We start from the raw sequence: 21,932 nt of genomic DNA, 5'->3' as shown, positions 1-21,932 counted from the left end.
ACATATTGTCCAGTTTGATAATTGAAACCAAAAGATGCTTTTGACTCTTCCTCTTCCTTTTTACAGTCTGATCATGGTGATCTTGGGCCCACGCCAGGGCTTTAATCTGCCTCTGTTCATCATTTAACTTCTTCTGGATACCTGGATTTTTCTTTCTTTAATTTTCTATTTATTTCTTTGAGTGGACAAGCCAGGATGTGTGATCGGCAAAGAATATATATATATATATATATATATATATATATATATATATATATATCATGGAATCTAGCTAGCTAGGTGAACTGAATGGCAAAACAAAGATGAAAGGTCAATGGTCAAGTTCAACGATCCACTGGCTTTATGTTTTAATGGTGGTGGGGTGGGAGAAATTCGTGAGGTAGTGATTATACACTCAATGGTCCGTATATCTAGAAAGCTTTAATCTTTGAACGAGTAGTAGTAGAAGAAGGCCCGGCCTTTTTGGTGTTTCTTCCACCTTTTGTCCAATTTTTTGTTATGATTAAGAATGGAAAGGAAATGAGAAGGTAGCAGTACTGTTAGTGGTTTTGGGTTAGTCAAGTCACTTCTTTTAAGGAGACGAAGGTGATCGATCATAATATATATATATATATATATATATATATATATATATATATATATATATATATATATATATATATATATATATATATATATATATATGTCTTAAGATTACAAATTAAGGTGCTCTCCATGTCCCACTTCCCACTAGAGAATTAACCCAAAGTATGCACATGCAACATCAACCATCAAACCAATATGAAGTCAAAACTAAGGCATATATGGATGATGGACCCCCAACATTAAAAGACGAGTCTCTCACATGCATGCCAGCAATTACGCCTTCTACTTTCTGTTTAATGCCCATCATCCATCATCACCTACTACCTCAATATATATCTCTCCATATTATATGTTGTCCACTTAATTTTGATACATTCACTCACGATTTTTTATTTGGGTAAAGTTAATATACTCTCCTCAAATCAAATTTTCACCTAATTAATAATATCTCATCCAAACTTTCAATTTGAACAATATCTTCTTAAACTACTAAAAATTATCAATATTCTCCCAATAACAAAAATACCCTTAATAAAACAATTTTTTTTTTTAAAAAAAAAAAAACTAAAACTAAAACTATTTTTTTAAAAAAAAAATAAAAATAAAATAAAAATCATGTGTGGACAAATTTAAAAATTAAAAATTAAAAAATTTTCATTTTTTTCTAAATTAGATTTTTTGTTTTTTTTTTCAAAGAAATTAAAATTTTTCGTTTTAAAAAAAGAAAATTGTCTTTTTTTTTTTTAAATAAAAATTTCGTTTTTAAAAAAATAAAAATAAAAAATCTTTTTCTTTTTCTTTTCTTTTTTTTTTAAAAAAAGATTTAAAATGATTTTTTTTTTCCTTTTTTTAATTTATAGGATTATTTGTCTTATTTAAAAAAATTTAAGGTTATTTTTGTCATTTTGCCTGCCTTAGAGATACATTGACAACTTTTTAATAATTTATAGAAGACATATCAATTAGTTAGTAGTTTAAAAGGAATACCCGGACTCACTCCTTTTTATTTTGATGGGTTGCCGCCTATGTCGGTTTAAGTCCCCCTTTTAACATTATCGTTTACAATGATGTAGCTACAAGACAAATGACAGCCTATTTACACGTTGGAAGTAAAAAACTTAAAACTTTGGAAGGTTATCTGGTTTACTTGAGCTTGACCGTACCTTTGTCGTCCTTCTCATACGTTTGTTGTCCTCTATTTGAGTTTTACTGGGAAGCTTATCATTTGGATTATGTAGGGTTGAAACTTCATCCGGTTGTGTCGAGTGTCACATTAGTTTGACGAATTATCATTACAATTGTTAAAACATTTGACAGCCTATCGAGCTAATGATAGGAACTAGGGAAGTACCTATAAAATGTGAAGAACTAATTAGTAAAGATTGTGTGCACAAAAAAGAGACGATAGTCACGTTTTACTTAGCATTTGTCGCTCTTTATAGCAGATTTTGTCGTAACTGTTTACCACAAGTTACGCTTTCAATAGAAACTTTCTTGTATGTTGCAAATATTTCTTACAACTGGCCACGACCCTTAATTATTGGTTATTATGCACTTGCCTCATGCTGAGAATCATGATCGATCAAGACGGTTATTGATGTGACAAATGAGAGGATTCGTGTGGTATTATTTGCTTTCGATCGAATTGGTTAGTTGATGGACCAGGTACCAAAACCAACAATGATACGTACTCATTTAAATAGTTTTTGCACAAGGTTATATTTTAAACTGAATTGAAAATTTTTATTCCAATATAGCCTATTAAAATGAAACTTTATAAAAAAAATAAAAAAAAATGGAGTGATTCCCTAGCTACTTCCCTTTCTGGAATTCGGTTGACTTATTGTAACTCGAATTTTGCTCCTTAGAATTGGGCCTCTCAATACCGAATCTGAGTATCAACAATTTTTTAAAAATCAATAACAAGCACAGGAATAAAATTTATTGGACATAATAAACTATATGTTTACCCTACCACCACAATTTTCCATTACGTTAATTATTCCCTAATTAATGCCCATATATGCACTTGTGCGTTTGTCTATTAGCTACTCTCTATTCTTGTTCTTCAAAAAAAAATTTAAAAAAAATTTTAAAAAAAAAGACTAGGAGGTTGTAATTGACTATTTGTCCTCTCTGCTTGTTTTATTTTATACCTTTTTTTAAGTGAACATAATGCAATCTGAAAAAGTATGCAAGTGTCAGTTTACAGATGCCGAGTCTCAATTATTCTGGTCTTTATCGGTTTGGCTCCGACAGCGTTCAAAAATTCTTTGAACCATCAGAGTTCAAAGGATATGTCTTGATTCTCCCACCCATTGCCCTTTTCATTTTTCAATGCTGGCATATATGCAAGCAACCCCCTACTTTGTATTATGTTGTTTCGGAGACTTATATATAAAATTAGCATCATGCATGCACTTACTATATATTAAACACACTGGTAGGTAGCTATTTCTTTGAAACCTGATTTAGGTCCTTTAATTTTGATCATCCACTTGCTCACACCGTTAAATTTAGTTAATGGACACCGTCACACTTGCAAAACAAGCTGACTTGCTGTACATAACTTGCTGACTAAAAAACTTTCCGATACTTTAAGTTAGCAAAGAGAATTGTGAGTATGATACTCAAAATGAAATCGAGTTAGGGTTTCCTCATATTGAGTATGGGCGTATCATATCGTTGTATGGTTGTACTTGGAAGGGTTTCCGATCCTCATGTAAAGCGTTCAATAATGATCAGTTATAGTCTTAGCCAGATTTTACACCGTTAATTATGTCAAACTAAAATCACAGTGTAGTTATCCTCAATGTTACAATCATGACATCCTTTTAGCGAGTGTTAATGTCTTTGTTCAAATAGCCATTATGCTAACATGGCAAGTTGGGCTTTTTGAATTTTTCCTCTGGTTGGGTCTTATCGTCTGTTTTTAGGTTATCCTCTTTTGCGTTAATGACCTTCATGGCTTGTTTGAGACTTGAGGTTCAAGCTTTGTCATCCGGAGCCAAATCTTAGTCTCTCAAGTCCGTGTTTCCAACCCAGATTGTTCTCAATCTAGTATATCAAATTTAATTTATGTAGGAAACAAATACTTACAAATTAAATAAAGGTCGAATAAGGACAGCATATATAGTGCAAAACTCGCAATATGTGTTTATGATATAGAAAATATTAGCTTAATTGAATCAAGATATATATCATTTTAAAAAGCTTGGTTGGAATTATGTCCTTACAAAATTTTTGTAACCATTTCCTAACGGATAAATAGAAACATAAAATGGGTCAATTTTTTGGAATTTTTTTTTTTATAAAACTTTCATCATTCCAGTAATTTTTTTTTTTAAAAAAAAAAAGAAAAAGAAAAAAGAAAAAAGAAGTAAAATCAGTAGCATAAAGATCCTTAACTATTTTTCACATGGCATGATCAAGACCACTGTGGTCCTTTGGGCCTACCCGAAGTTTTGCCCCACCCAACACGACTTTATTTGTCCCCAAGTAACACAAGGAAGCCTGTAACTTAGCCGGCATAAATAAAAGAATAAGGTTAAAAATCACAATTATATTTTATTATTATCGTTAATGTCAATCAATTATTAATTGTTTTTAATAAGAGCTAATCGGCATCAGCACATTAACGTAATAATAAGATAGAAAAGTGATTTTTTGCTTTATTATGAACTAAAATAAATGTAAAATAGAGGGCCAGAAGAAAATTTATTGTGATTCATTTTTGAGTTAATGTTGAATGAACCTCGCCATCAATATTCAATGTATCCATAATACATACAAGTCTTTAATATGCTGCTACCGTCCTCATCCTGATGTGTCACATCAAAGAGTTGTAAAGGAATAAATATCTTTGTTGCATATATAGCATTGTAGTATATAGCTAGGCATCCTATTCCCTCTCCCCTCCCCTTAAGCGCATGCAAGTTAGAGATATGATTCTGCACAGTTGTGTAAGTTAAGAATTGAGATCTATTAATTCTAGCTAGATTGGAATTTTGTTTTATTATATTTAATTTAATCGGCACATCTTGTCACGTTATTATCTTGAATGATTAATAATATATTTGGTGAAATTTAATTTTGATCAATAATTGGATCATGTGATTTCGCTTATCCCCCTCCCCTTTTTCCCTCCACTTCTTTTTATATATATATTAAACTTTATCCACATTATAAGAAAGATTGATATATAATTATATATAGTGGAGAGAAAAATAAAAGTAGAAAACATTGGAATCATTGTTTTGGTTTGGGTATACAAGTTGCAGTGTAGCAGTACTCCTTTTATGGGCTCTATAAATTCGGCCAACAAAGCTCAGATTCGTTGCGTCCTTGCTTAGAAGAAAGAGGCAAGTCTCTCACAGTAGTATTCATAAGCATCTTGACTTTGAGACTCTCTCAGGTTTCAAGGTTTTTGCTCATGAAGATCTGGGCCATGTTTCGTCTTCTTGCTGCCTTTCTTCTTTTATCGACGACCTTTTCAGCACCTGCAAATACAAACTTAGAAGGTATATATATGCTTGACATACTTTAATTTCTTGATCGCTATATATATTCTTGATTAATGGATTCATGAATTTTAATCAACAGGGGATGCTCTTTACGCGTTGAGGAGAGCTGTGAAGGATCCAAATGGTGTTCTTGAGAGCTGGGATCCGACCTTAGTGGATCCCTGCACTTGGTTCCACGTTACATGCGACACTGATAATCGGGTTACCCGACTGTAAGTCATCATTCTCTCTCTCTCTCTCTCTCTCTCTCTCTCTCATGTTTGTCTGTATATAGCGCTTGTGTTTATTTCTTTTGTCGGTCGCTTAAGTTGTTCTGATCGAGTTTTGTAAAACTTGTCTAATAATCTTTTTGCCAATAAATTAAAGCAGATATATATATATATATATATTTATTTATTTATTTTCGAATAATAGTATTATATAAAGAATATGACTTAATTAATATTGAGATTAGGAAAATATGATCATGTTTTGTTGTTGTTATGGATGAACCGCTAGCTCCCCTTCTCTTGGAGGGAGGTAGTCAGCTGATCACGTACCCTGAAATTCTGCCGGTCGGTTGTTAATTAAAGACAAAAGGACACCTTGAGCTCTGAGAACTTTTTGTGTATACATTTACTTTCTTCCTGGAATTCTCCCTTCTCAATATAAGGAATTGAGAAATGAAACTGATCAATCTTATATATATATATATATATATATATATATATATATATATATATATATATATATATATATATATATATATATATATATATATATATATATATATATATATATGTAATACTATTGAAGAACTCGATCGGGTCAAATCAAAATAAAATTACAGTCATCGGGTAACTCAAATCATATTTGTTTTGGTGGCAGAACGATGTTTAAATCATATATTGTTATCAATAGTTTAAGTACTGGGTAATGATATATGTGCAGTGACCTCGGAAATGCAAAGCTGTCGGGCAGTCTGGTCCCCGAGCTGGGGAAGCTCGAGCGTCTTCAGTATCTGTAAGTAGATCGACTACTATAGTTTATCCAATTCTTAACATGTTTATATATTTTTCAGGCAAAACTTTGTATATATATATATATGTGTGTGTGTCCGGTGAAGTTTCACTTGATAAAAAAAAACCTTGGTATTTAATAAGGTACATACAAATAACAAAAATTACCAAATGAAATAGAGGCACGTAAGATCTAGCTACCATCTGTACTTACACAGCTATGGAAAATCATTAATTCATCAATATTATCACCCACCCAATTATGGATGAATATCGATCATCTGGTGTTAAAATTGGCTATGGTTGATTACTTGATTAATTGTGCATGGTTACGTTGCTGCAATATTAATTAATTAAAAAGTGGGCTGGTTGGTATATCATATAATATATATATATATGTGTATGTGTGTGTGTGTGTGTTTTTGCAGGGAACTGTACATGAACAACTTGGTGGGTCCCGTACCGGAGGAACTCGGAGGATTGAAGAGCCTTCTTAGCTTGGATCTTTATCACAATAACCTCACCGGATCCATCCCTTCCTCACTCTCTAAGCTCTCCAATCTTAAATTCCTGTGAGCATTAATTTCATCCAAAGTTCATCATGGTTTCAACTCATGTCACTCTTTTAATTTGTTCCAAAAACTTAAATTAACAGGAAGATAATTAAATTTAATCATTTATTTAGTACTTTAACAAAGGAATTAAGGCCAATTAAGTAGTTATTGATATATAATAAATATGAACACGTTTACGTAATCCCCATCCATGCAGGCGATTGAACAGCAATAACCTGACTGGAAGAATACCAAGGGAACTTACCAAACTTGGAAACCTCAAGATTTTGTAAGTTTTAAATGCCTAAAATACCCCGCCTTCTCTCTTCGTTTAATTGCTGTTTAATTTCTTTGCCCTAACCAATGCAAATTAAGTTATTGTGATCGAATTGTGTAGTGACGTGTCAAACAACGATTTGTGTGGTACATTTCCAACCTCGGGCTCGTTTTCTAAGTTGTCGGAGGAAAGGTGATTGTTTAGAGAATAAGAGCTCTAATCAAAGTTAATACGTCTGTTTATTGATCATTTACAAACAATTGATTGATTGGATGCAGTTTCAAGAATAACCCTAGACTCGAAGGACCAGAACTGATGGGATTTGTGAGATATGATGTGGGAGGAAGCTGCTAATGATGTATCAATAGGCAATAATGTGTTGCCAGTTCCTTGTGTCTTAATGCCTCTTTGTATGAAAGAGCCTTATGCATGGTTCACTAATATAATTATTACTTAGTGTTAATTACTAAATACCAAGAAACCTCCTTATATATATATTTAGTATAGGGATTTTCATCTCCATATTTAAGATTCAAGTTTCAACCACTCATTTTTCCATTTTGAGATGTAAATTTGCTCCTTTCTTGGAGCCCTAGGGGTGGTTTGGTTTGTGGATGGTTTTTGTACTATATATATATATATATATATATATAGAGAGAGAGAGAGAGAGAGAGAGAGAGAGAGAGAGAGAGAGAGAGAGAGAGATATGGAAATACAGCATGAAAAATTTTGATCCTCCTGATCGTGTAATGATATCATTAATCACGTAAGATTTAACTTGAATAACAATCTCACTTGGTAAGGACCGAGAGTATAAGTGACAAAGTTTTTCTCCCAATTGGATTGGATAATTTTTTATTACCTCAACTATTAGATTGACTTGTGTCTAAAATGCATGTGATTCTCAGTTTAGTATTGGATCAAAATTTAATAGTCTTCCATCTCAAATTTTAATAGTAATTTTAAAAGTCGCATCAATTTTAGAAGGACAATATGAGAACAAAAATCTTACTTCTAACATTACTCGTCTGCAACCGATGCACAAAACCATTGCGTAAAAGGGGTTTATATCATATATCAGCCATCAGGGATGTGGCTTCTGTCCCTAGTTGTTCCTAATGGTTTTGCTTTAAATACAAATCCCCCTAGTTCCGAAGGCTGTTATATTTAGACATTGTAAGTCCACGTTTCTCATCATTTGGAATTGGGGCAGACAATATGAGCAAGAAATTACAGAAACTTAAAGATAAATGATTCAACAAAATTATGTGAACGCTGGAAACACCAACCCATATATGCTAACAAACAGTTTCATTACTGTGACTAGTTTGTCAAGGGAATTGTAGATGAATATATGGCTGATTAGGAGTAACAAATGTATGTTAAATACTATTTATACAGCACTATAACCCACGAAAAGGGAAATAAATACATACGAAGTGTTATCTAATCTTGCACTGAGTTTTTTATTTTTGCCATTATACATCCTGAGATTTAATGATGCATATCATCAATAAATCAGTTTATTTTTATCTCTTAACTATCTCACGATGTTAGCATGGCAGTCTCAACTAACCATTAGACTGGTCATTGTTAAAATAATAATAATAATAATAATAAAATTTTTTAAAAAAAAAAAAATGTGAGTCGAGACTTTCACGTCAACATTGTGAGATAATTGTAAGACAAAAATATGGTATATAACATTACTCTTTAACGAATCCCATCACTATGAGGCAATTCAACAGGAACAACCATCATCACAACAAAAAGGCATCAGATAATTTCTGCGGACAAAAAAGAATTCCGTCTCCATTGGTTCATGTTGTTGACACCAACTTTCTTTCTTACAACATTTTGGATGATGGGTTGCTAATAGTACAGGAATTATGAAATGGGGCAAAATCAAATTTTATACAACAACCAAAGAAGCCCTTAATACTTTCTTGACTTATCCGTGATGTTTTTAAAACATTCGACTCCTCAGGTAAAGCACGAACATAGTTTTCACTCAAAAAATATGAAATCCTAGATTCAAGTTCGGGTGAAGGCGTTAATTATAGAGCTAACATGGACAGTAAGAGGGAGGAAAGAAAACAGTGATTCACTATTAGTTGCTTGCACTAAGTACACATTCCTCAAAAATGATGAAACCCAAAGGCATTTTATTCAATGAATCTATGCCGAGTGTCCATCAAACTAAATAATTGGTGAATGTAACAAGTAACAGAAAAAAAATAAAAATGATAATGGACATATTTACAGATCTACCGCCATACCAATTGGTGAGAAACAATCTCTCTCCCACGACCGATCTAGGGTAGCCAAATCGAAACAAAATTTTCACTGAATATGTGAATAGACTCAATCCGCACCTGTGTCCAAATATATCAACACTTAGAAACAAAGAATAGGTCTTACACCCACACCAGGTGGACTAATAATTTGTCAACATTAGAAACACGTTTGTTAGCTAACTAAGTTGGGAGTATTTGTTATTAAAATAGGGTGTATTTTCGGACATGAAACAGATTCAGATCATTAAAGCAGCCTCTAATGTCTATATCTAGGCATAATATATTTTGACTGCAAAAGGAAAGGCGTCAGTTTCTAAATTACCTCTAATATGAATAGCCTGAGTGATTGTCTCAGAACCGGTTGATGGCTGCTGGTTGCTGGAAAGGGCTATCGGTGTCAAAGGGGGCGAAGCAATATCTACAGCCATCTCTCTGCCATGAAGAGCTTCTAGAGGCTTGGATGCATGTGAAGTCGTTACCCTAGGACTACTTGAGGGTATAGAGAAACTACGTGCAATGGTTTGAGGAGGAGTTGGCAGTGGAGATGCTGCATTTGACACAACCGATTTCTTTGTAGCAGAAAGCACTTGATCCCTGGACCCCAAGGGAGCTGAATGACCAACGAAATCCATAGGTCTTGAAGACTTGGAGGTTGAACTTGCAGGGGGCCTAGGAAGCTCATGAAGCTCACTTATTTTAGGTGAGGACATAAAAGTTGGGGAAGTACTTGGAGATGTTGATGGAACCTGAGACATTGGATTTCGAAGAAGAGGTCCAGAATACAAATGGGGACTTCCCACTGAGACAGGCTTGGTAGACCATGGCTTACTTGTCAATGGACCAGAAAAAGCATATCTTTTGAGCTTTTTAGGATCAGAAGCAGCAAGCATATATTGCTGTGAAAACAAAACCCTATCAGCTGAAGGAGGGTGCAGCCAAGCTGATGCATTATTGTTGCTCTCTTTGAGTACAGACTGAGCATTTATAACAGTGGGTCCAGAGAATTTCTCATCCACCAAAACCTCTTCTAACTTCTTTTGTTCCAGTGGAGATGAGTGCCACAAATTTTGAGTATGCTCATTTAGAGGAGTCTCTGTTTTATGAGGCATTGGATTACCTGATCCAGTAGAAATTGAACTCTTCATATCAACCGGAGTGGGTAGTACATACGTGTGCAACTTCCGCGTTGATGATAGCAGCATCTGTTTTGTTTTTTCAGTAGAATCAAATTTATTCTCAGCGAAAAGTGGGGCTGATTGGCTGCCTGGCCTAGCCCTATGGGAAAAAGAATTCCGGTGGAGCCTGTGCAGATTTTCCTGCAAATATGATGAAAGGGAAGCATATACCTCAGAAGCTATAACAATGATGTTTTCTGCATCCTGAAGATCGAATATTTTAGAAGGGAAATTAAACATAATAAAAGGTCCAGGTTCTGGAGTGCTTTATGGGATTATACACATGCATTCACGCAATTACTTTTGTCATCAGATCAAGCATATACGGATTGTTAGTAGAAACTTGTGTTTCAACTTTTTAAAACATTGACTAAATTGCAACATATATCCTGCTCACTGTGAACGAATGAATCAATAACAGAATAGGCTCTTCACCTTGACACCTTCCACAGTTGCAACCTGGGGAAATGTAATGTCCACCTGATCCAGCTGCATAAAATGTTATATAGTTAAGAAACAAGTCAAGCTGAGATACAACTTTATGGCATAATTTAATCTTTCAGAAATTTGAAAATAAAACACGACCAACAGTATGGTCACTGTCTAATTTATTTGTTATGTTAGCACATTAATTAGTACAAATCAAAATTCTTTCTTTATCTTCAAAACTATTTCACAAAAGCATGTCATTTTCCTTGGTGTGTTAAACACAAGATTCTTAGAATCATGAGGAGATAAGAGCATCTGTGCAATCATCTGCATGACGTTGAAGCTATCATGAGTTAGGATTATGTGAAATAATTCTATGTGTGCATCATGTGGTTATGTATCCACTTACTTCGGCTGCACTTTAAATACACTTCAAATAGGGAAGAAACAAACTGTTTAGTATTTATCAGCCAAAAGCAGAGTTTGTTTAGTATCTATCAGCCAAAAGCAGAACAAATCTTTACCTCCATTAATTTTTGGGATGTAGGAATGTCATGCTCATGATCATTTTGCCCGTAGTCAAAACTCAATTCCCCATCATCATTCTCATCATAGTCGTCATCATCGTCGTCGTCGTCGTCATCATCACTGTTGTAATCGTCGTCGTCGCCATCATCATCGCCTTCATCCCCATCATTAAGTCCACTGAATTGGTAATCAATATGTTGCTGTTCAGTTACCAATTTCACATGTGGCTCTACTGCCTCAAGAGTCTTGACTGCCTTCTTGAAGAAGCACAACTGTTTACAAGCAGAAAAGAGACAATCATGCAACATGAAGAATGATTACATTTGATGTTGATGAAGAAGATGACGTAGACGAGAGAGAAAACCTGAGCAGCATGGTGACGAGCTGCCTGTGTAAGAAGACTTCGGGATTGTCCTTGCTTCAGAGATTTCAACCGGAAAACAAATAAGGTTGCCTCTTCATCATATTCATCACGAGCAGTTTGTACCTGCTGCATAGAAAAACTCTCTCCTTTTCCACTTCTTGATCGCCCTTTTTCTCTCTGTCTTGTTATCATATACTCATATACCTCTCTGTAGATCACATACCAAAATAAGAATAAACACGCATACACATATATATGGATGTAAGTGTGTGTGCGCGGGTGTGAGCGTGTGCGCACGCGCGCGCGAGTATATATATATATATATATATATATATATATATATATATATATAGAGAGAGAGAGAGAGAGAGAGAGAGAGAGTAAATTTTTGAACCTTTTCTCGTCACATTGTCGCTTCATCTCCTGCATCAAGAAGAAAGGAAAAACCTCATTGACTGTTATTTCATATGGCCGATTAAAAACAACCATGCAATTGAATCTGCATACAGAAGCAGCATCTACCCATGAAAAACTAAGCATTTGGTGCAGACACTCATGTGCCAGGAAGGAAAGCAATCACTAACACAAAAATATAATAATAAGGAACATCAATGCCAACAAACAGAGTTCAAATCCAATAGTCCTAACAAATCTATATTTGGCCATTAACTATAATCTGCATATTTAGATATTAAAATAAGGCCCGAAAGACAATTTTCCCATAAGCCTTTACAATGTTGGAAGCATCTAAATTTTCTAGAGAGTTTCCATGGCTTTTCAAAACCTTTTGTGAGTCTCTCCAAGAAAGAGTCCATAGGTTGGTTAGTATACTTAGTGTTGAGCATACACGTGTAATATAAACAGATTGAGTCTCACATTGGAAAAATGACACAAGTGTAAGTGGTTAGAATAGCATAGTTAAGACCGAATCCTTAGGCTTAAGCTGTTAGATTGAGTGGTATTCCAATATGCTATATTATGGTCTCACTGAAAAAGGCTCCCCAATGTGTCAATTTTTCTTAACAAGTGGTATCAAAGCTGAGATGGTGATGTGTAACACGGTGGAGTGGTGCAGGCACATATAAAGGATCTCTGAAGTAGGGACAAAAGTGCAAGCTGCGAGCATGGACGAGGGTCTCTAGAGTAAGGAGCAAAGATTCATGGCATAGGCAGAAATGAGTCCCTAGAGTAAGGGCAAATGTGCATGACGCGAGCAAACCCACATAGCCCACAAGCGATCCTAGAGATGGTGCATAAGATTGACAAATTTTTAATTTTTTTTTTAAAAAAAAACTTCTATTTGAGGGAGAGTGTAGCAATATGGTGATGGACTTACACGTGAGGAGGAGATTGTTTAGTATACACGTGTGAGTATAAAAAGATCGAGTCTCACATTGGAAAGATGTCACAAGTGTAAGTGGTTAATATAACATAGATGGGACCAAACCCTTAGGCTTAAGCTTCTGGGTTGAATGGTATTCCAACATGCTATATTATGGTCTCACAGAAAAAGACTCCCCAAAGTGTCAATCTCCCTAACACTTAGGGATGGACAAGCACCAGCAGCATAGAGCATTGACCAGGTCCTCCTCTTTTTTATAAAAATAAGCTCTACACTAGGACAAGGTCCTCTCCATGGTGCATTTCAAATGACAGTAGGACCTGATTTCTCAATTAGCTGATCGAGCTGCCATAAGCTCATGCAACCTCTAATTAATTCCTTGGTCTACTGTTTACACATTCAGTCCAGCCATTGTGTACCTGGGTTTTTATTTTCTCATGTTAGAGGAGAGGCTAATAGAGCCACTCACTGAGTTGCCACTTCCTTGTTAAGAAGGAAGCTCCAGACTCTGCTTCCTTCCCTCCTTGGTTCTCCCTGAAAGCCTCCAGTCAACTTCAAGTTTCAGTATTTTTATGTCTCCATTCTTGTTCTCAGACCAAAATGATAAGATGCGATAAATGAAAATGAATGTCACAGCAGGGTCTTCTACATATATATATTCAGAAATAGAGGCTCAACAACTAAACAGATGCTCAAAAGGGGAAGAGAGCAACAACAAGAAAAACTGCAAATCAATATCTAGGATGCAAACTGCCAGATCATGCAGAATTTATGCATGGGACAAGAACCAATATGAAACTTGTCATAAGCTAATTAGACTAAAGAATCCATACGAACAAACCTCAACTGTTCGAAGTTCATTAAGAAGACTTTCTGATGGGTTTATGATTGTCTGGGATAAATGAGAGCGCTGAAATATGCAAAGCAATAACTCATTACCAAGTTAAAATCAAGGAGATGTTTCTTTAATATTTTACACTTAAGAATAAGGACTCACATAGCCATCAGTAAGTTTCTGCAGTTCAAACTGTACTTTTCCTAGCATTAGGAGAACTCTGCCTGCGCACACACAAAAACAAGTAAAGATTATTTTGCCACTGACCGCAATGACAAAACTACACTATAATGACGTACATTCCTGACGAAAAAATTTAAGAAATTAAAGTTGGAGTAAGATAATTGGTATGAATCAATAACGATTTTGTGCATGAAATTACCATAAAATATTTGAAAATAGGAACTAGAAGTAGATATGGATTCCTACAATACTACACAAAGCCAAGTTTACTTGCTGAGTGTAATAACCACATGGTAGAGAAAGTCAACTTAATCAAAATCTTAATGTAAACACAACCACCCTATTAGGAGAATTAGATTTGAAAAAGAAAAGTCAAAGACATTAGTTGGGCAATTGTTTGCTTTCAAAAAGGAAAGGAAAGAAAACATAATGACCAGCTCTATGATTTCTTCTGCAGGTCCAATAAGTTATAGTTGCTACTTCAATATTTAAGTTTTTGAACAAATTTAAAGAGTAAACAAAATCCAAAACAAGATTAAGTCTAACCTAAAGGTAGCATGGGGCTGGGGTAAGTCTTACTTGAAACCAACACACAGAAAAGAGACATGTTCCTTCTCTTATTTTTCGAAGCTAAAAATACTCAAGGTGACAAGATTTGATCCTCTGTGAAGCTTAATGTAAGTCTGAAGCAGTACATCACTTACTATTTATTCATATAATTAAAAAAAAAAAAAAAAAAAGGCGACAAAATAATGAAGTTTTCTTTCACTTTACCACTCTCTTCATCGTCATTCAATGCAGTTTTCTCAAGAAGGCAAGCACCCATTTCCCCCAATGACTCTGAGAACTCTGAAAAATAAATGGACTACATAAGAATACTACTCGAAAACGAGACACCACAAACTAATTCAAAATTTAATATGAGTAAATAGACATTTCATCATGCTAAAGCACAAATTCAAAACTCAAAACTCTGTGACATGGAACACAGACACGTCATCATTTGGCATACACATGTAAATACATGCTATATTATTCACCAGATGCTAGTTCACAATATCTAATTGACTCCAGAGAAGAAAAAATATAATTCAATTAAATCTGGCATTTCAAGACATGCAATTACTGTAGTGCCAAGCCACTTCAATACAACATCACACAATACCCATCTTCAGGCTCTGACAAGAGACCAAACCTCCAGAACCAAGGTAGCTCTTCTCTAAAATACCATCATAACGTAAAATAATTTATTGATGTCACATTATCAGTTTTAGGCAAAATTCTAGTGGCGATCAACAAGACCACTGCCAAGACTTGCTTGTGCGTTTCATAACTATTATAGGAACCAAATCCAAGGACAAATTACAGACCCAATTGCCAAATCATATCATGATGCAGATAGGCAATTTGCATCACTTAAGACAAGCACTCTGGTGCTTTTCTCTGATGATACACAAAGAATAAGAAAAGCAAATCAGACAATGAAATGAAGAACTAAACAAAGTAACAAGTACCGTAAGCACTGTTTGTGGTCGCAGCAGCCGCAGAAAGTAAGCTGTCATAGCAGTCTCTCATATCTTGCATGCCCTGCAAGAACAGGAGTCTATAGATTATAAGCAACTTTATAAAACATTATTTAAGCAAAACATTCTGTGAACTCGACCAAGTTTCAAGCTTTAAACAATTTTCGTTCTTAAATCTCAGCCAAATAATAAAAAATAGAATTCCTTCCCGCAATTTAAAAAACCCTAGCATTTGTGGTTCGTCATGAATATCATCAATCCAAATAAGTTTCCGGCCAGGACCGAACGCCCCATACAAAGAGGAAGCCCGATCAACACGTTTGGCTGCTGAGAAACCATAGGAAAAAGGAGAAGAAAGCTAGGGAATTCACACGACATGGTTCGCTCTTGCGAGATTCGTGACCTCGTTTTCTTTCCTTTTCCTTCTCATTTTCTGGGCAACAAAAAAAAAAAAAAAAAAAAAAAACACAAGAAAGAAGAAGAAAGCGTACCAGCGCAGCCTGAGCGAGCTCGTCCAATTGCGCCAAAGGCCGAATATCTCTCCGCTCCTTGACCTCGTGCTTGTTTAGTCCGAAACCTCTCAACTTTCTCAGCGAAGTTTTCATCGATTCTGTATCCTCCTATTCCTACAATCTCTCTCTGCGTCTTTGTCTTTGAGCTCTCCGCGAAATTCAAAAGCTATGAAGAAGACGAAGAAGAAGAAGAAGAAGAAAAAGAAAGAAGCTGGAAATGGAACAACAATTTCCTCTTCAACTCCATTCTAATGGTTACGTCAGGGACAGAGAGAAGACCTCCGCAGATTAATTACAATAATTAATTATGATTGTTACGACTAATAATATTCCCAATTCGTAAGTGCTACTTTGAAGAGAAAAAAAATAAAAGGTAGACCGGTAAAAAGGTATTATTTATTTGCGGAAAATTATTAGAGTTCTATCATTTTTTATTTATTTATGGTTTTTGAGTGCTCTACCGGAAGGAAGCCCCCATTAAAGTTGAGGGGCCAATGGGAGTCTGCCACGCCAGCATCTTAAGCTGAATTATATGTATATATATATATATATATATAAGAGTTCAGTTTATTTTGGTCCCCATCCACTTAATTGAATTGCCCGCCGAAACAGTTGCCCTGCTCGTCAAACTCAAACTGTGTGCCCCCACTCAATTTCCCAAGTTCTGTTAATTATTTTTTTTTATTTAAGGTAATTTGTATTTTGTGGAAAAGTAAAGATAATTCTTTTCAAATGGTAAAACCTTTCCATGCACACCCATTTATTGGAAGACCATTCCCCAAATAGTCAAAGATCAACTTCCTCGCATTTGCATGGACACGCTTAATCTTGTCCACTATGTTTACTTTACAAATGAGAGGTGAGAGGTGAGAGGTCAACACCCATCTCCAACTTGCCCTTCAAACCACCTCTTTAGCCTTCAGCCGCCACTTCTTACCATACCAGAAACAAAAATTATATAAATCGCACTTTTTTCTTTTTTCTTTCTTCTTTCTTTCTTTTTATACGTGACATTGTCCATTAAGATCGTCCTTAATTTATTTTTTTAAAAAAAATAAAAATAAAAATTCAAAGTTTCATTCTCATTGTCACATTAATAAAATATGAGAAGAAAATAAAAATAAAAATATGATATTTAACATTACTCTAACAAAATAAGATCCGATTCTATAAATTAGATGATATTTCTTGCAATTGTCTACTATATGCAATATGGCTGACATTTGATAGATTCCACATACCCAAATCCGTTTCGAGCTATTTCACGTGGCTTTTTTTTTTTTTTTTTTAATGATTTCTCCTTTTTTTTTTTTTTTATTGTTTCTCTCTCCATACTTCTCATCTCTCATTCTTTCTCTCTCCTGCACCACCGTCACTGGGGACGGCAAGCGGCCGCCTCCGGAAGCGTAGACTGTGCCTGGTGTCTCCGGCCACTCCCCTCTTCTCCCTCCTCCTCCCACTTTTATCTCCTCTCCAAACCCATTCCACTCTCTTTCTTTCTCCTCTCTCTCTTGCTCTCTCTTGGTTCGACGTACAGGCAGCAAAGGTGTTTTTTTTTTTTCAAGTTTTGAGAGGTGAAGGGGGGGTGGTGCTTTTATGAAAGAGAGATCGAGCCTTGCACTGAGAAAACAGAGGAGGCTTTAATTGAGAGAGAAGTGAAGATGAAGAGGACTAGAGGAGGGAGAAGACCGCTTGAGGGAGGAGCTGAGAGAGAGGCAAAGCGAGAAATAATAATAATTTAAAAAAAAAAAAAAAAAAAAAAAAGTAATCATATTGAAATGAAAGTAGAGAAAAACATAAGAGAATTGTACATTTTTTTTAGTTTAGATAATCATGTTACAGTGTTGCGTAAATGATGCTAGTTTTCTTCGTTTGTTTGAATGTTTCTTAATTAACTGTGTCAAAAGTCAAAAGTACTCTCCGGTCGTCGCTGAGCCCCATATCGGAGGAAAATCCAAAAAGAAGCCCCACAAATAACAAAGTGGGAAGACTTCTCTCTCTCTGTGGTCAACAAAGCGTGTTCCGTGAGGCCTAAGCTTCCTCTTTGTCTCCAATTAGGGCCGTAAGCGAGTAAAGTTACTCGTGAGCGTGTTTCAGTTCGGTTCTGATTAGTTTTGGCTATTTGTTTATTAAATGAATAGAATTTGAATAAAAAATTTAAGCTTGTATAAATTTAACTTTGGCTTGACTAGTATAAGCTTGTATAATTTTATTTTTATTATTTTTAACTTTATAATGAAAACATTTTAAGTAAATTTTTTTAAAATATATATATATATATATATATTCTTCGTAATGTCATAAATATAAGTTGAATTATTGTAATTAAGAGTCTAGATATAAATTTAAGTGCATTTGTGTGTATCTTTGTGTATATATGAATGTATATATATACTATAAGATAAACATATAAAATTGAGATTAAAAAAGATGAGTTAATTTCTCTAATTACTCAAATAATAAATCTTAATCATTATTAATTAACTAATAATTAGTATTAATTTAAAAGAAAAATTAAATTAAACAATCTTAACATTTACTTTATATATATGGAATGACTAAATTAATTGAGTAGCTTGTGAACAAACTCGAGTTCGTTAAAAAAATAAATGAATAGAGCTTGAACAATTTATCTGATTCGGTAATAAATTCGAGCTCGGCTCGCGCTCGAAAAAAATTAAACGAACCGCACTTGAACATCCAATACTCGACTCAACTCGGTTCGATTAGAGCCCTATCTCCGACTCTGAGTATTATATTCCTTTTGAAATAGGATATCCTTGAGAAATGGAGATCGAGCAGCTAGTTCACGGCGAGGATGCCTTAAAAACAATCTAAGGTTAAAAAATTGCCACCTCATAAGCAGATAGCTCACAGGCAAACACAACGTACGTTATCTTCTATGTTTGATTTGCAGCTTTGAGTGGAGGTTCCTGTGCAAAGAACGACGTTCTCTTGTAAGAATTAAGGAACAACAACATAATTTGCCTCGACGTCTGCAAAATTAGAATCTTGATCAAAGTGAACAAACCTAATTCATCCAAAGCAAAACAGAGATGAGAAGATGATCAGTGCGATCATATCAGCACTAAATCTAATGCACCGGATTCCATCAAAACTCTTCACTTAAGCTTAAGCTAGAACAGTACTAGGATGAGGATGACTTCATTAATCACGAGCCAATGGCAGCCGTCCGGACGTTTTCAATCAATTCGTTGGGGTGATCCATCGTGTGGGAAAATGGACGGTCCTAAATCCAAGTTTTTTTGTTTTAAATTTTTAATTACCGTGCATGTTTATGGATATGATATGTTATCTAACTTTTATGGCACAAGTCAATATTATGTTATCTAACTTTTATGGCACAAGTCCTCCTTATAGGGCTTGGTGCTTTATTCCTGATAGTTATCTCTTTTAGTCGTGGAGGGTTTTGTTCTTACTCAAACAGTCTTGGAATGGCGGAAGAATTGTCAGAAAGATGGGGTAAGTTTTCCCTCAATGAGGAAGAGAATAATGGGGTGGCTTTGGATGTGGGAGAAATCGCACCAATGGTGCATCGGGGGAAAGTGTGTCTGATTGGGAAGATCCTGGCTGACAGGATTGTACCAAAAGACTACTTTAGAGCCCCTTTGACTAGAATATGGCGTCCAGTGGGAACAATAACGTTCCAAATTATTGGTGGCAATATGTTTGTTGCAGAGTTTGAAGAGGTAGAGGATAAAATAAGAATTTTGAAGGGTAGGCCCTGGATATTCGACGGTAACCTCATTGCATTGGCTGATTTTGATGGTCTTACACCGCCGGTGGCAATGCAATTCGAGTATGCGTCCTTTTGGGTACGTATGCATAACCTTCCATTGGCATGTATGGGGAAGACTTCAGTGCAGAAAATCGGGGCCTCTGTTGGTGCCGTGGAGGATGTTGATGTAGATGAAGATGATCCGGGATGGGGAGAGTATGTCAGAGTTAAAATTACAGTGGATCTTAAAAAACCACTGGCTCGGGGAAGAATGCTACACCTTCCGGGCAAATCAGTTTGGGTAGCTTTTAAATATGAGAAACTACCCGGGCTCTGCTATAAGTGCGGAATTATTCTGCATGGTTTACAGGGATGTAGTGGAAAAGGCAGTTTTAGCAGTAACTCGTCATCGGCGCATGATTCTTACGGCCCATGGCTGAGAGTCACTTTCCCCGTTCGTAGGGGCCAGGGAGGAGACATGTGGCAGCGCCGAACACAGGGGGAAGGGGATGAGGATGACCAGTTCGGGAGGACCACAGCCCAGGTTCCCCGGAGGTCCGTATCAGTCAGTTCAATGGAGAAGGGGATTGACGGCGAAGACGGAGATCTCCATGGACGGAAACCTAGCACCCAGACGGAGGAACAGTTTCGGGAAACAGAGCGCAATTGTCGGGGAGGAGTTAATGGGGGAGATCCCTACCATGTTGAATTGGGGGAGTCAGCTGTGGGGATGCAAGAGTTACGGGATCCTGGGAAACGGAAAGATAGTGTAACGGAAATTGAAGGAGATGGTATTAATGTACCAAATGGTAACGGCAGCACGAAATCAGGTACAGAGGAAGTTCAGAGGCTAGGGGGTGATTTTTTCCATTTTGGAAAATCTGAAAGCTCAAATTCAAATGGTGAATCGACGGAAATTGGCGGCAAATGGGCCCAAAAGTACGTGGGCCAATGGGACTCGGGTCTGCAGAAAATGAGGTGGAATGGGCTGAAGGAGGGGGAGGTGGTCAACTTGTTAAAAGATCCTGTCTCCAACACTTATTTCCCATGCGTTGGTAAAGCTGTTGCACCTAACAGCTGTCAAAATGGTGTGGATCCTCAACATCAGAAGGGGGGCAAGCAGAAGTCTGTGTGTCAGACAAGGAAAAATCATCAAAGAAAGTCTCCAGGTTCAGCGAGACTTCAGGAAAACTCACAATCCCACTCGGTGAGGAAACAGGGAGGTCAACTCACATGGAAACAAAGAGCTAGGGGTTCTGATGGTTCGGGAAATTACGAAGGTATACAGTCTGGAGGAGGAGGGAAACGAAAGCTAGTGGATGAAGATGAGGAGGATGAGGCAGCACAGTCGAAAAAGGGAAGGAAGGAAGGTGATGAAGCTAACTCCATTGTCAGGGTTCAGGCGGAGGCTGGTAGCCAGCCCCGCCGACTGCAATGATTGTGCTCAGCTGGAACTGCCGGGGGCTTGGGAACCCCCGGGCAGTTCGATCCCTTTGCTATTTGGTGAAGGAAAAGCGCCCGGATTTGGTCTTCCTTATGGAAACCAAATTAAATAAGAAACGAGCTGAGTCTATTCGTTGTAAACTTGGCTTTGATCAGTGTTTTGTTGTGGAGTGTATTGGTAAAAGTGGTGGCTTGATGCTTCTGTAGAGAAATCAAAATGGGGTAGAAATACAAAACTACAGCCAGAGTCATATCAATGCAGTGGTCCGTTGTAACCAAGATGATTTTCCATGGAAATTAACAGGATTTTATGGAAATCCAGACACAGCCAGAAGGAATGAATCATGGGCCCTGCTCCGGCACCTCTCAACTCTGCAACCAGACCCGTGGATGTGTATAGGGGATTTTAATGAAATAACATCAGCTTCGGAGAAGTCGAGTCGAACTCCCAGGCCTTCATCTCAAATGGCTGAATTTAGGAGAGCGTTGGAAGATAGCAAGCTGTCAGAATTGGGTTTTGTTGGCCCAAAAATTCACATGGTGGAATGGAAGACAGGAACCGGATACAACTAGGGAACGCCTGGATAGGGTGGTTGCAAACCAAGGGTGGTGCTCTGTTTACAAC

The 21,932-nt window shown here is 36.2% G+C and overlaps 2 protein-coding genes across 3 annotated transcripts; one reads left to right on the top strand and one right to left on the bottom strand.

Annotated features, from left to right (window-relative positions):
* Positions 1-4,834: 4,834 nt before the first annotated feature.
* On the top strand, positions 4,835-7,483 carry LOC133864119 (leucine-rich repeat protein 1-like). Its single transcript, XM_062300346.1, has 7 exons — positions 4,835-5,105; positions 5,188-5,320; positions 6,039-6,110; positions 6,535-6,678; positions 6,878-6,949; positions 7,058-7,129; positions 7,216-7,483. Exons 1-7 carry the CDS (start codon positions 5,018-5,020, stop codon positions 7,289-7,291), a joined length of 657 nt encoding a protein of 218 aa, XP_062156330.1. The 5' UTR covers positions 4,835-5,017; the 3' UTR covers positions 7,292-7,483.
* A 1,542-nt stretch (positions 7,484-9,025) lies between these two features.
* On the bottom strand, positions 9,026-16,438 carry LOC133864089 (uncharacterized protein At2g33490). 2 transcript variants are annotated; one of them, XM_062300311.1, is made up of 11 exons: positions 16,105-16,437; positions 15,605-15,677; positions 14,865-14,939; positions 14,070-14,131; positions 13,914-13,982; positions 12,125-12,153; positions 11,731-11,938; positions 11,363-11,638; positions 10,845-10,898; positions 9,557-10,550; positions 9,026-9,312 (listed from the first exon to the last, which is right to left on the bottom strand). In XM_062300311.1, exons 1-11 carry the CDS (start codon positions 16,216-16,218, stop codon positions 9,302-9,304), a joined length of 1,965 nt encoding a protein of 654 aa, XP_062156295.1. In that variant the 5' UTR covers positions 16,219-16,437; the 3' UTR covers positions 9,026-9,301. The 2 variants fall into 2 exon arrangements, with proteins under 2 accessions (XP_062156295.1, XP_062156286.1); XM_062300302.1 differs by lacking the exon at positions 9,026-9,312 and having other exon boundaries at positions 9,333-10,550; positions 16,105-16,438.
* Positions 16,439-21,932: the final 5,494 nt, after the last annotated feature.

Source organism: Alnus glutinosa, chromosome 1 (genome assembly GCF_958979055.1).
Source record: "Alnus glutinosa chromosome 1, dhAlnGlut1.1, whole genome shotgun sequence".
Classification (NCBI taxonomy): domain Eukaryota; kingdom Viridiplantae; phylum Streptophyta; class Magnoliopsida; order Fagales; family Betulaceae; genus Alnus; species Alnus glutinosa.
The sequence above is the reverse complement of the archived record's forward strand: the minus strand, read 5'-3'. Positions and strand labels throughout refer to the sequence as shown.

Coding starts and splice junctions, on each gene's coding strand:
- LOC133864089 (XM_062300302.1), bottom strand. CDS start 16,218: ATGAAAACTTCGCTGAGAAAGTTGAGAGGTTTCGGACTAAACAAGCAC. Junction 14,940..15,604: donor GACCACAAACAGTGCTTACG/GTACTTGTTACT, acceptor TTTATTTTTCAG/AGTTCTCAGAGTCATTGGGG. Junction 13,983..14,069: donor AGAAACTTACTGATGGCTAT/GTGAGTCCTTAT, acceptor TGCATATTTCAG/CGCTCTCATTTATCCCAGAC.
- LOC133864119 (XM_062300346.1), top strand. CDS start 5,018: ATGAAGATCTGGGCCATGTTTCGTCTTCTTGCTGCCTTTCTTCTTTTA. Junction 5,321..6,038: donor GATAATCGGGTTACCCGACT/GTAAGTCATCAT, acceptor ATATATGTGCAG/TGACCTCGGAAATGCAAAGC. Junction 6,950..7,057: donor CTTGGAAACCTCAAGATTTT/GTAAGTTTTAAA, acceptor CGAATTGTGTAG/TGACGTGTCAAACAACGATT.